General features: G+C 38.0%; 1 protein-coding gene across 1 annotated transcript in view; it reads right to left on the bottom strand.

Moving 5' to 3' along the window:
* The window catches only part of LARP4B (La ribonucleoprotein 4B), a gene marked incomplete at its 3' end in the record, with an annotated part of 35,757 nt that extends 30,510 nt beyond the window's left edge, over nt 1-5,247 (bottom strand). Inside the window, exon 1 of the mRNA XM_082015349.1 lies at nt 5,119-5,247. Within this exon, the coding sequence (XP_081871475.1) occupies nt 5,119-5,199 (81 nt within the window). The 5' untranslated portion in view covers nt 5,200-5,247. The remainder of the gene's footprint in view (nt 1-5,118) is intronic.
* Nucleotides 5,248-15,387: the final 10,140 nt, after the last annotated feature.

The raw sequence follows: 15,387 nt of genomic DNA, 5'->3' as shown, positions 1-15,387 counted from the left end.
AAAAACTTCTTCCTTAGATCTAGTCTAAATCTACCCTCTTTCAGTTTAAAACCATTACACCTTGTCCTGTTGCAACAGGACCCTGCTAAAAAGCCTGTCCCCATTTTTCTTATAAGCCCCCTTTAAGTACTGAACGGATGCAATAAGATCTCCCCAGAGCCTTCTCTTCTCCAGGCTGAACAACCCCAACTAAACTCTCTTTTAGTCATTTGTATCAGTTGGTAAATTAAGTTCACATCTATTTGGAGTAATGAACTGAAAGAGAAGCAACCATTTTTTGTTTCCTGTTGTCACCTGAAGGTTGAGGAAAAAATGATGCTGCTCTGAACCCCAGTAAGCAGAACCAGGCTGTATTAAAATCAGGTAGAAGAGAACATAAAAAAGCCTTCTTGTTATCCCAAACTGTTCACAATCTTATGATAATAACTTGCAAGTACAAGGTAGTACTGAGCAAGTGCAGAAGTACTCTAGAAATTGAAATGTTTCACTTTAAGTCTGCACTGCAGTCACTATGAAGCACTCCTGCAGTAACAGTAGTGGAGTTCACATTTAGCAGCATAAACCAGACTAGAGGTGAACGGTTCTTCCTTATACAGCACGGAATGCTTCTATTCTCTTCTCTGAAGTTTTTCCAAGGTATTCAAATATTTACTTTGAGTCATTTCTTATCCTACTTCTCTTTATAAATACTGTGTAATACAAAAAAGTGCAAAGCTGTACTACAGCTGCCAATGCAGCTTTTTCTTCCCAGACAAGTATTCTGCTCATAGGACAAATTAATCACAAAAAAATAATGTGCTTTATATTCTTAAACACAGGTTACCATATATTTAAATGCCATAGAAATTTAAATGCCATAGGCAGACTCAGATTTGTATATGTGAAAGAAACATATTGGCTAACTTTCAGGGGAAACCTCCTACTCACCACTAATCCTCTGACCATAAAAAAAGATTGCTGAATTGGCTAGGGAATACATCCCTTCCTCATCAAGTCTGCCTTGAAATTGCAAAGTAAGAAAAGAGGATGACTACCCTGCTCCCCCTCCCAGCTTATCCAATAGGTGAAGCCTCAAAGTGCCTGCAGCTACATTGTTCTTAAGGACAGAAGTCTGATGCATCATTGCTGCCATCTGCTGCATTTTTTTTAATTCTCCAGTGGGACAAAGTTATTCAACATGTTTGAATCCAGACCTAAAACTATGCCAAGTCACTCCTCTCTTTAGCATTCCCTGGAACCAAGTACAGGGAAAGGGGGAGGGAGTTACTTATAATAGTTTTTCTGAAGAAATGCCATGAGCAAACAATTCAACTGTTCTTAATGTGAGTATAAAGCCACAATAATACTTGCAAAGTTTACAACTATTCAGAAAACTCCTTTGTCAGGTAAGTAGCAAGATTTTCCCCTCTGTGATTTAACCATTACTAATGACACACTTTCTAGAGAGGAACTAAGAGCTTTTAAGAGATGGACCAGGGCAAAGTCCACTTTTCCAGTGCCTTAACAAGCAATTCTGCTATCAGCTAAAGGCAAGAAAATGGGTGAAGCAGTTCAGGCAAGCAGAAACTTCTTCCAGTTTTCCCATACCCTTCTCCTTATGTGCAAAGGTTTTATCGAAGAATTCCAAGGATAATTTCTATTTTTAAGCACCTACAGAACTTCATTAAGTCCCATTTCTCAATACTGTTTATTGTGGGATCAGCACTAAAAAAACAGTAACATAAAATTTAGGCAGAAAATGCCACACTGATATTCTACATCACCTGAGGTTGGTTGTTTCATTTCCATGACTCAGTACATCTCAAAATCCTTCTAAGCTAAACAGTGCCACTTGACTTGAAAAGCACTTTAAAAACTAACAGAATTTGTGCTCTGCCACTTCAGAGCCCAGGTCAGCTGGTGGGTTAGGTTTTGTTTATCTTGTTTTTCCCCTTATACATATATATTCTGGCTCTGGTACATTTCTCATCTGCTGAAAGCCTAAACAGGTTTTCCCTCTTCATGAAACAAAACTGCTCTGAAGCAGTACCTTCATAAATTGAACAATTTTCTTTTTTAAAAAGTATTTTAGTCCTACATCCTGCACACACCTATGCAGAAGGCAAGAAGTCAACATGCTTATTAACAGGAATATACCCACCTATCTACTTTCATTTCTACATGTACCTATTCCTTATCAACAAGTAAGAGTTTATCCCATATATAGTCTTACAGACCCAAGTTATAAAATCTAGTCTAGCTTTAGAGTTACAATTGCACAAGTTAAAACAGTACTTACAACCTTCTGACACCCAACTTCGTTTATCCTTTTTTTAATTATGAAGTAATGCAGTCATAACTAGTCCTGAAGAAACAGTGATTAACCTGCACTCCCAGACCATACCTGATATCATGCCCACCACCAGTTAAGGGAAAAGAGAAGAGCAGCATCACAACAGATGTTGCAACATCACTACTGCAAACTTTCGGAAATGGCTGGTCAGATTGCTTAACTTTCCCTCCAATATATCAAGGTTAAATGGACTGTTAAGGGTTTAAATACACATTTTACACATTAAAGCAATTAAACATTATCATTAGAAGTCATCTACAGGTACAGAACTATTCAGCACTTTTCTTATGGTCTAAATCTACAATAACGTGACAAAGAACCCACACTAAGCAGTATTGATCCTTCACGATGCCAATATACTGAAACATGTTCAGTTTAAGGTCTGATCCACCCACCTCTCATTTAAAGCTATTCATGATCTCTTGAATTATTAAATATCACCTGCATGTTATATGAACTGCTACTTAACTCTTAATTGGCACATACTGTATCTAATACTGTATATTGTCAAATGATCCGAGGATTCTATGCTATATTGAATTTCCACTAAGCTATACATATAAACTATATTTATATCATCACTTCAGAATTAAGACTAGCATACAGGAAGTTATTTTTCCAGGATCTACAGAGGTGTATCAAAATTTCCAGCAGAAATTTTACAGCTTTCCTCCTGAATTGCCACAAAAGCACTCAGACTAGCTATCACCAGATCCTAGTAGAACAGCACAACTAAAATAGCTAAGGAATGTAATTCAGCAAGTTTCTTTTAAGTCTATTAAAAAAACACCCACGACTCCTAGAAATCTCACTAGATACCATGGCAGTATGGCCCTGTACCAAATACACACTGAAGTAGGGATCGCCACAGATGTGAACTTAAACCATTATGCAGTCTAGCCCTCTGATCTCAAAATAATTAAGACACACAAGGAACGGCAAGAGACTTCCAGTTAACCTGAAGCACGTACTTGAAAATGCAATTGAGTCAGGACTTCAGAAGTTTTTCTCCTTCCCTATCTCATTTTTGGAAACATGAAAATGTTTCAATGATCTTAGTTTGCTAACTTCTTCCTAAACTCCATGACGTTCTCCTCAAACTATAGCCTTGTTCCCAAAACTTGCAAGCAAAGTCCTCCAGCACTGGCACAATATACTGATGCAAGCATGCCATTATGGAAGAGATCATCCTGAGAACACTACTTTTAACAGCATATATTGGCAGTGATTCTCGTACAACAAAATTACTTACGCTGTGCGTACAACAGCATGATACTGGTATAAATTAAAAAAGCTTAATAAGCTACAGGTCTCATCTTTGTGGAATAAAATATTCAGCAAAGGAAAAGCTTTAATCTCAAAGATGTAGTTATTTGAAATGCACCATTATAGCACTATGTCTACATTCCAAGATACCCAAATTGACATTAGTCTCCTCTATTAAGGAAAAGAGCAGACAGATTTTCTGAAATTAAAAGAAATGGTTACTCTCTCTCTCCAAATAAGCATGAAAGAACAGAAATGAAGATTTAGATCCCAGTTTATATGTAGCTTTATAAAAACTCTAGTATGTCAAATTAAAAGAACTAGCATCAATGCGAAGACTAATCAAACCACCTTTAATACTAATGCACTTGCTGAAAGTGCACTGACAGTTCCAAGCTTTTGAAGCAAATCTGCAAGAGCCTCTTACTCAAGTTTACACACTGGTTTCTTGGAATGAATGCCTTGAGTACGGGGGGGGGGGGGAAATATTGAAAAAAGAAATCGCAAAAGCCCAACTTTCAAAAGTATGGCACAAAAGTTGGTTCAACTTTTTCCTCTACTGTCAAATAGACAGAATTCACATTTGAGAAAGGTAAAAAGAACAGAAGAGAATCCAGAATACCAATTTAAAGGGGGGGGGGAAGACAACAAACAAAAAACCCACCAGCTTTCTTAGCAAAGAAAAGCACAAGTTTACAGTGCTTTTCAAAATGCTCCTTAGAGCTCGCTGCAAGGTTAAGTTGAAGCAGCAAGTATCTGCTGCTCAGAACAGGACAGGCTAAGTGCCTAGCAGAACATACACTCAAACCAAACCCTTCAAGATGTCCCAAGAGGAAACATTCCTCCCAATATACAGTTAACCATCAAAGATGAAAATATAACGAGTAGAGCTTACAGACAAATCAAGTATTCAATCTTCTTGAAGACATATATACATGTGTCTTCATATACGTATGTAACAGTTACTGCAACATATATACACGCAGTACTATCTGTTGTATGATCTGCCAAAAGCATCCCATAAAGCAACTTAGTGGATTCTGCACAGTAGCACAGAAGCAGCAGCACATGCCATTTGGCAGAACTGACTGAGCAAAATTCGCATTACAGAATGCAATTTCCTATTTTACAGGTTTGTACTTTTTTTTCAATTACAGATACATGCCAAGTGCATTTCCTGCATTTTCCTCACATGCTAATTTGTAAGGTAGAACCTAACTCAAGATTGACAATACAATTCCTGCACAGTCTAAAAAGCTCTGTATCTTAAATAAGTGCAAACTGTCATAACTTGCAGTTTATTTAAATCCCCTGTAGGGCTGAAGAAAAGTTAAGTTGAGGCTCCTACTCGGTATGGAGAGTTAGCCACCTTCAACAGCTCTGTTCTGGCATTTCATGTTGCAATGTTATCAGTCAACTACTTTCTAAAATGTTTCAAGATACAGTTTTGATTAACACATAGTAAAAAGCCTGTTTCATTCAACACTTACACCAGGAGAATATGTAATTATAATACTTACTAGATGAGAACCGTCTTTAACTTCTTGTACCTGCTGCACCTGCGGTTCAGCCACAACTTTAGTGTCCTGATCAGAAGTCATGAGCTGTCTACTTTTTGGCTGCTCAGAGAGAACTTTACTGGTCACCTTTGTAAGCTGTGGAAACAGGAAGGCAAAAGATTCTGTAAGTAGTCGTTGAAATTCCCGAGATCTCATAGCCATTCCAGATGTACCATGCTGATACAGACCGAAGGTCCAAAGAACTTCCATGCAATACAGTCAGGATTATGCGTTCAGGGAAAACATTATGGCAGAAGGTGAGGAGAAAGCTATCTTGCAGGTACGCTCAGCTCTCAGTCGCTGGCTGCCTTTGGGAGTGCAGATGAACACTTGCCACAGCACCAAGCAGGTAAATTCCACTGGGAAAGTTTCACCTGATTCTCACCTTAATTACTCAGATTGGTTTTCAAACCATGATTTCTTCATACCACCTGGTAGATTTACTTAACTTATTAAGAAGAATTTAGTCACAAACAAACCCTTGTCTTCAACTACTCTGAGAGTCACCTAATCTTTGCAAATCTTAAGCAGCATGTTGCAACAGTTCTGCTAGATTAGTAACATTCAGCCAGTTGTTCTGCTCCAACATCCTAAAATGCTATTTTATTTGATTAGACAAGTAGAAAACTAAACAGAGTTGAAAGTCTGACAGCAACTTCACTTTGAAATTAATTTGAGGCTATTATTTAATATTGTTATTTAAATAACATCTGGTCTTTAAGAAAACAGAACCACTCATTTAAAGCATTAAGTCTCAGAAAGTAAATATTGGGTTGTAAAATCAGGATAATTTTTTAATTTCTCTTTTCTAAAAGGACTATGAGCAAGTTGCAATATGCTTTTTGAGCTACTTATTCACTCGGAAATTCCAGTAGCCCATCTGTAACAACATGCGAGAGAAATTTATTGCCTTGAAGTTGGTGACACCAAACTTCAGGGTGAGAGTCATTATGATCTCCTTTTAAAAAAAGGATTTGCAGCACGTGAAAGGTACCAGTATGATTCCATTCTTTACCAGCATAAGCTCCTTTTAGGGTATCTTGACTGCAAAAGACTGGACTTAAAAAGTATTTCTTTCAGACTATGGCATTATGGCTTTCTACAGAATCTCCTCTACACTATATTTTGAAATGGACAAAAGCAAAAGCTTTTCATGCAACCAATTGAATACATTCCAAAACTTCAAATAAAATTATGACCTTCACCTATGAACTGAATCAAGCATCTGTATTCTGTGATTATGCAGAAGATAAGGCATTTTGCACATACGGTTGAAGAAACAAATATACTGACATCCGCGACAGGACAAAATATTCAGCTTAGATGAACAAGTTGCTTATCACTTTGTGCTTCTGATGTAAAGTCAGCATGAAAAACATATTTTTGAAAGAAACACATGTACTGTGTCACTGTTATATTCCTAGAAGTCTTTTTCCTAACACCCTCTCATCTTGGAATAGAGACTATTTAACTACGTGAGAAATGACACAGACCAAAAAAACACACAAATAAAATTAAAAAATTATACTGCCCATCACCTACAGTGTTACACACACAAACATACACAGAGTCTACATAGCACAAAGTCTGGAATCGATTCAGGATGTTTGTATTTTATAAAATAACCAAAAGTCATCCTCGGGATGAAAGTAATTTTTCAAAAGCAAGTATTAAATAGCTATACTCTGTTTTGCTCAAACCCATGCATGGGAAGCTGCATGCACATTAACACTGCAGAAGGTGTCTAAGCTTCTTTGAGAATGCTTCTGATAATATTCTTTAAAGAAATTGGTTTTAGCCTTCTAAAATTTTGGATTAATATTTTTCAAAAAAGACCACAAGACTACGCACTTTATGTTCACTGTAAATAATCTCCACCGCTGTTCATACTAACCTTGAGCACACACATTAGTCCGGATTCACAAGCTAAAGTCTACTTTACAGAAAGACAAATGTGTTTCAGTCAGCAATGATGTTATCTACTCAGCATTTTGATCCCCAAATCAATGCTGAGATACTTCTTTGCATCCCTCTGTCGCCTGCTTATCTCACACAGTTCCATTCCCTTCTAGGATCAGCCTGTCCCCAGTCATGCTGCAATCTCTTCCATTCTCTGGTATGTAGCGTTAGCACCAGTACTTTCTAAATCTATGGATTGTGGAAAGAAAACAGCTAAGAGCATGTGAGTCTAACAAACAAGAGTAAAGTTCCACTACACATATGTCCTTTAAAGTATTTGCTGACTGGCCATCAAGCACAAAATATTCAGCTAAATCATTAATTTCAGCCGGAGGTAGACAAGTTGTTAGCCAACTTGACAGATAACACAACTACAACATGCACGTTACAACTTCAAATTTCTTGGGCAGGGCAGCAGCAGTCACAGCAGCACACCATTCTACTGCTTTTCCTTTAGATAAGATTACACAAGGTGCTCATCACAGGCTAGGTCTAGATTGAAGCTCTAGGTAATTTTGGATTACTCACACTAATAATCATATTCTCAAGAGTTACATAGATTTGTTGTGATACACACACTAAATCCACTCACCTTGTGAACAAATTAATAACTACAATGCCAAACCCATGTATTTAAGCTGCATTTTGATCATTCAGGATCAAAATGGTTCTCAGAATAAGTGAGATACTCCTATAATCTGTTTAAGGAGGATATTCAACCTGCCTAAGTCCCACACTTCTAACACTGATCAGCTATTAATGGCTGAGCCATACTGAAAGGCCCCAAATGCAGGAGGAGTTTCAATCGCAATCTTCTTTGCTTAGTATGTCACGCTGCTACAAGTCCCCAGGACATCAAGCGATCTGCTGCAAAACCCCGTCTGTTGCGATGTACTTCAAAATGACTTCATGTGCAAGGCTGTTCTGGAAAGTTAGTGCCATCAACTTTTCCACTGCCAGAGTTGCCACTTACCAGTCTCTTAAAGCATGTAACCTGCATGACAGCAGGCTTCCATGACTATCATCAGATAATACAGTGTTTGTGGAAAGAGCAGTGTTACTTTGGCACGAGAAACAATAAAGACCACAAAACATTTAAGACTCTTCACAGGATATGTTTTAGCATGTTTTTCATTAGTATTGATATATATCTTCATACCCTAGCTTATTTAGAGGAACCACAATCAATATCTGGTAAGGCTAGAAAGTACAGATAAGGATGGATAGTTCAGCCTCTTTTGATGCTAGTTTAATAGTCAAATTAGCAAGGAAGTTAAATGCGACATTATAATGCAGTAATAAAAGTTATCATCCCATTGAAGAGTTAACTTGCTCACCACTTCAAAAGACACACTCAATTGCTGATTGGTAAGCCCTATCTTTGTACAAATACATGCTGCTGCAATAAGTAGGAGACATTCAAGACAAAAATGCAAGTTGGCAGACCTGTTTGGGACAGAGATAGCAATACCTGTGGCAGAACATTGAGCTGTCAGAAGTAGACAGCAATTTTTTTCACTCAAATTATTAAAAAAACCACAACACAAGAAAACATACAGAGGCACATATCTCTTAAATAAGGCTTTAAATAATGTTTCTAGTGTATAGCAAGCAGATTCACAAAAAAAATCCATGTTGACCACAAATTATGTCTAGTCACATAGCCTACAGAGTTTTTATGAGTTGATTTATGAGTTGATTTAGAAGCACGTCAATGTAAATTTGTAATATTATACATAATTTCAATTTTGTATGTGCATATAGTAAATCTTTATTTTTCCTTCTTGCTTGCCATTCAGTCATCACAGAGTAATTAGTCAAGTTCAGCAACTTCAGATACATTATGTCAAAAGCAAAGTTACTCTCGAGACATGCAAATACTTACTTCCAGAACTACTTAATCCAGAGAAACTGAATGGATTTTACTGAAGCTTAACAAAAGCAGTTTGAACTTGGTTTGTAAGACACTTATCTCCCCAGAAGTTTAAAATACAGGTAAAAACATGTTTCTTTAGAAACTGCACAACATTCAACCATGAAGTCCTTATTGTCCCCAAAACTGTAACACACTGCTCAGCCTGCTAAATTAGTAACTGCAACAGGAAGGGGAAGATATATATATATCTTAATATACTTGTTTTCTCATTAGAATGAGGACAGTGTGGGCAGTAACTCTTTACTCGGACGGATCTGTCCCTGTGGGCCTTTGGTCAGCAGTGGTTCATGTCAGAAGTTAGAAGAATATTCTCAGCATGGACTGAGACCACCTGGCCGAGCGTCACAGGTAGCACATATTTCAGCCGACTGGCTTCCCTCTGCAACATCCACAACCATCTTCACAAATAGGAAGTTGTGGGTTGGTTTTCCTCTTTTTTCTTTTAAAGTTGACAACATTGTTCTTTACTGGCAAATATTTTCAAATGCATCTTGTTATAAGAATTCCATCATTTCAGAAGATACCAGATACAAACCAGCAATGGTGCACGGGATGACCATACAGATAAATGCACACAATCACATGATAGTGCTTGTCTGGGTGCCAAGCCAAGCAGAGCTGGGACCACTATCATCCAAAAGCCACACGTGTCTGTTATTGTGGTGCCAACATCAGGCTAACCTTTACACTGCATTTTAGTTCAGGTTTAACTCCGCCAGTAATAGAAGATACCTAATGTTGAATTGTCTGAAGGTATTTATATACACACTGCATCCACGTACACCACAACCTTGCAAACAGCTCGGAAGAGACATCTACTCGATTGTTATACAGCCAACAAAACCACTACTTTCCCCCACCAACCACCCCAAAACCTCCTATGAGTGTAGCCCCCGATCCTCCCACCTCAGCTTTCATTACAAGTAGTCTCTAATTTTTCTATTTCATATTCAAAGCGTGCTTTTATGCAGTCTGTTTTGCTGTCTAGAGTTACAAGAGTATAAGCAGCAGCATGCGTTCTCTCAATCAAACCAGTCAGATAGATCTGTTATTTAAAAACATGCAAAACCCCAAACAATGCTCTAGGGCTGAGATCTTGCCTGCCAACTTTCAGCCCAGAGTAATCAGCCCTTAAAAAGAGATTTACAAATGCAAGTGCTGACAACTAACTTTTACACTGCAAACAGCAACACCATAAAACAAAAAAGCTCACTAGAATAAAAGATCTTTTCATTGCTCTTCCAGCAAGCACAAACAAAAATAGATTTGAGTTTGGCTTTGTGTGGAACTTTTCCTAGCAAACATTTTAGAAACTTTAAAAACAGATTAAGATAAGCTTTTCACAAGGCTAATACAGAAATACGCTTCCAGTAACATGAGAAAGCCTAAAATGTTTTCAAAACAGAGGTGCACTGCTTAACTTAAGCCTCATAACAAACTTGCAGTTGCAGGCCAGAAATCCTCTTTCTACTGTCAGAGATAACTTATTTTCTCGCCATCTTTCACACCTTTATGTATCCATGATGATCACAACACCACAGCAGAAGTCATCAGAGGTACCACTGACTTCAGCTGGGAAGAGTCTTAGCACCTATCACATAGCTGATATGAGAAATAACAGATGCCCTTTCCGAAAGTACACTATTAATTTAATACATTAACTCCTGTTTAAACAAAGTTTACCTTTCTCTTTTTTACTACTTTCACAAGTGTTTTGAATACCCAAGGCATATGTAAGATGTCAAGAAGTAATCATGGTCTCAGTCCAGGTAAAGCTGCTAACTCAGATACAGGGTAGTTCAGCTTATAGAGTATCATCATCAGGACAAACTGACAAATCTTAATCCTGAAAGGTTGCACGATTCCTTCTATCTTAGGGTTATGAGCAGCGATACAAACTGGAGCCTGCAATTTTAATCAGATGGCTGTTTTCAAAGACTTTCTAAAGAAACACTTCAGCTGTTAATGTAAGAGTTGAACCATCATCCTGCTGCAGAGGGCACATGTTACCATTCTGTAGATGAATAACCCTACAAAGCTGTATCGTTCTGATACAGAAAGCCTGTGACAGAATTCAGAGGTTTCCATCTTCCCTTTCAAAGCAGGAAATCATTCTCTTTACAGAGTAGATGTGACAAGCAATCTATCATTCAAAGGATGGCATTATTTAAAAGAAAATATACTGTGGTTACATTACCACAGAGGACAAAATAGCTGCGCATGAAAAATCTAACAATCTCAAAAAAGCACATTTGTCAGTGGCGATCTCTGCAATCGTTGCGCCTATGTCAGTTGTAAACTCTGTATTACGCAACAGCAATTAAAAAGTTGACATGACATAAATCTTTAGTCACAGCATTTGTCTAGAGAACTTAAATATTGAATAAGCTACTGTTTTAAAACTCATCACAAGGGTTTGTTTAACTGCTAATTAGCTAAATAATTGGGAGAAAAGTTGGAGTGTTTCACCTCTGGAGCTTAGTGCAATCCAGACATTTATCGAAGTCTGCCAGATGAAGGTTTCAGAAATATACATATATCCAGTGTAAATGCCAGCATGGTGGTTGGAAAGTTAGATTTCAAAAGGCCCAAGAAAAGTAGTCTGATTTGTTTCAGTTTTCCTTCCTATGAAGGAAATTGCTCATGCCTGGGCACCCCCCAGAACAACACAACTTTTTTGGTTCTTGAAGAGGAACATGGACATAAGCACAGGGATTGAACCTGCAACTCAATGCTTGGCAGGTTCAAGGCATTTTAAAACCCACATGGCAACTGGGTGTTAGTAAGAAATGCACTGTGTCAGAAGACCACCTAAACCTTAATGCTGTATGTTTTTAACATTCTGCAACAGAAAACACCAGCTCAAATGGTTTAGCATGCTGCTGTGTCTGCTTCCCAAGCTTTTTTTTAAAAAGTCTGTTTTTTATAAGGATGATAGCCTCCAAAACTGTTCTGCAATTCCATTAATTATCTCCGCAAACATAGTCTTTCCTCTAAGAACGGCTGAGATTAAGAAAATGCAGTGTTCCCTTTAAATAGCAAGGTTTGCCGTTTCTCTTAAAGATCTAGGAAACATTTCTGCACTAGGTTTCACAAGCAATTTGCAACTCCATCATTTACTGATCTAACTCACACACAAACCCGCACCATGGAACCGCACACCAGAACCAATTACTCCGCAAGCCTAGAAATTCTGATCGTTAGTGATTAGTTGTCCAAGAGACACCAAGCGATAAGTTGCTAAACAAAGGTGATAAAATGTCTAAGAAACCTGATAATGGCAAATGATAAGTACTCTATACAGAGTTATACAGAAGAATTCTTTCAGTAAAGAGCAAGAAAAACGGGCAGGGCATAAAGTTACAGCTGTATTCACTCACCTGATCTTGAACAGGAAGAAAGATCTTGATAGTACACAGAAGATAACAGGATGACCCCAACTAACAAATAATACTGATTATCTTTTTTTATGTCTAGCCCTTTATGCATTGTATTTTAAATATATATGCTTAAAAGGAAATCTTTTCACTATATTGGAGACTCTGTGTGAGACCTTTCACAGTCCTCTTGCATACCAAGAAGGTAAGTTTTACACACAGATACTATCTGATGCACTCTCAAACATCACTGAAGAAACAGACTAATAAGGCTGTGGATCACATCCTCCTCAGTAATGCGATGCACCAGATGTTTAACAGCATATAATCTAAAAAAAAAATCTTGCCATTTAAGAATGCTAGGAGTGCCTAGCAAGACAGGAATAACCCACTGGGAAGAAATTTTTGTGCCTGATAAGAGTATCATGTGCCTTGAAGACAAGTGGGATTGTGTCATGAGCAGTTTCCAGTTTGCTTACGGCCTGTTCTCAGTTTTCAAATCTGAAGCAGCACCCTCCTGACTGCAGGCTGAAGCACATAACTTTAAGAAACCCAACTCATTAATTAACAGGGATTGCTTCATGCAGCACATCCATCACAAACCCACAAGCTTGTTTTCCTCGCTGTAAAGTGGACTAACAGCACACACCCTGCAGGTTATCCATAAAGATGCACATTTAATTTCTATTGTAACTATCATGTCAGATAAGATATTCTTTTATCAGATGATGATTTCAGAAAGTACCAAACTGTTAATTCAAACCCTTCACTCTTCCATTTGTGCATTATCTGAGCAACTCCTCAAATGGCAGAGTTAAAGTTGTTAGCAGCTAAGCCAAACCACGACAATTCTGAAATGAATGGTGGGATGCTACCTTAATATAACATGTCTATGATTGTAATTCTCCACAACCCCATCCTCAGTTGAAAAGTTGTTTTATCTCGTTGCATGTAGAATCACAAATTCTACTTCATCACCAAGGCCTACAAAAAGCAGAAAACATCTCAGACTGGAAGAAAAAGGTCTCTCATCCTTCTCTGAAAAGAGATCAGGAATTTGCCACTCAAGCACATTAAGCAAGTACCTCAAAGTATGATGATTTTCCACTGCAATACTCCATCGCTTGCCCTCAGGTAGGTTCATGAGCATTCGACCTCCTTCCTATCTCTGAGAGGTGGTACCTCTTTTTATTTTTCCAGGACAGAAAACATCACCAGCAAGAACAGAATCACAATAAACTTGGACCATTTCCCTTTTCTACAAACAGTTAGACAGAGAGCTACGCAGTAGTTGCTTGCACACACATTTTACTTCTGGGACCACCAGAAGAGTAGTAGAAGAGAGAGGACCCAAGTTGAACAACTGATGCCATTAATCCTTCCCTCCTGTTCTCTAGGAAATCGGCAGCAGCAGAGTACTGCAGCTCAAGAGTGAAACTTAACAAGTCAAGTCCAAATTACTCTGCTGCTGCTGCTATGACACTTGCCTACAAAGAATCCCAAGTGGTTCCTACCGCAAGAGAAAGGAAAAAAAAAAACCACCCCTCACAAACAACCCACCCCCCCCTCTTCCCCCCCAAAAGGAAAATAAAAGGAAACTAACATACCTGCAGGACTTTTCACAAGAGAAATCCCAGCATAATGCCTGTACTGAATCAAAGAGTGAAAGAACAGGTCAACGCAAACCACTGCTCCTTTGCATTGAAAAAACACACCAAACAGAACACAAATTACACCTGAACACAGGGCAACAATGCTTCAAAGTATCTCCAGAAGGACAAGCTTGGAGTTCCAGACCCCACACTCTGCACAGCATTTCAGACCTGCCTCTGCTTCTAAGCTGTGTAATAGAGGCTACATGTGTTAAATGAACCTAATCTAGAGGGAGACTCACTTTTCATATAATCCTCCAAAACGAGCCAGCCTACATAATGGCCAAGCATTTAAAAAAAAAACCCAAAACCCAAGTTTCTGCCTAACGTGGGTTAACAGAAACCAGAGAATGTGATGGAAGCTCCCTCCATCTGCAAGATTTTTTAAAATTAATGTATTTTAAAAATTGATGAGGTTTTCATCAGAGCACAGGCATCATATATTATACTAACCCACTGCTAACACCGATTTCTTGTAACACTCCCATCCACCTGCATTTAGCTGCTATGCTTACTAAGCTACAAGGCAACAGTCTGTGCTCGCACAGCATCCACTGCAGTGGGATTCTGATCTGCAAACACCAGTCAAAGCTGAGGCAATGCAAAAAAAAAGTGTTGGTATTTTTACTAATATACATCACTAACTGCTAAAATTGTTTACCTACTACACAAATATTAACTTCAGATGCTTTGGTGTGATCTTTGATAGGCTAATTGCATTCTTCTCCGAAAGTCAAAGCTTCTCAATAACTTCAGATATCTTTATGACTACAAATTAGCTGGGAGACTATTCCAGGCTTTTAATCTAATACCAATATTTAATGTCAAATAATTTCCACATCAGTGAACAGTAATTTTTTCACTTAATGCAAACATTAGGAAAGCATCACAAAAATTTATTTCTGAAGTTTCGCACCATCAAATGCAAAGCCTCATCTAATTCATCATCAGCTACCATCATCCATGTTGCTCGTCTGCACTGCAGTCACATGGGTTAACAATTTCACAACACCTATGTACACACAGAAAGCAGAAGACACAAGTGACTAGAAGCAGTAAATTGAATTGGAAAGAAAATTGAAGCTTGCCCTTGAGTGGACAAGGCCGGAGCTGATACCTATTAGTACTAATGACAATGGATTTCACAAAATACTGTTCATTTCTGTACTATTTTTAAACAGGCTTTTTCAGAACACTAGATGGTAACTTAAACTTTTAAACTCTGATTTATTTAAAATACAGGAAACTTTCTGAAAACTTCCATGTATCTTCAGTCTATATTACTCCTTGCCCTAGCCAACCAAGA

The sequence above is a fragment of the Phaethon aethereus genome (genome assembly GCF_964289735.1).
Source record: "Phaethon aethereus genome assembly, chromosome: 2".
Taxonomy (NCBI): domain Eukaryota; kingdom Metazoa; phylum Chordata; class Aves; order Phaethontiformes; family Phaethontidae; genus Phaethon; species Phaethon aethereus.
The sequence above is the reverse complement of the archived record's forward strand: the minus strand, read 5'-3'. Positions and strand labels throughout refer to the sequence as shown.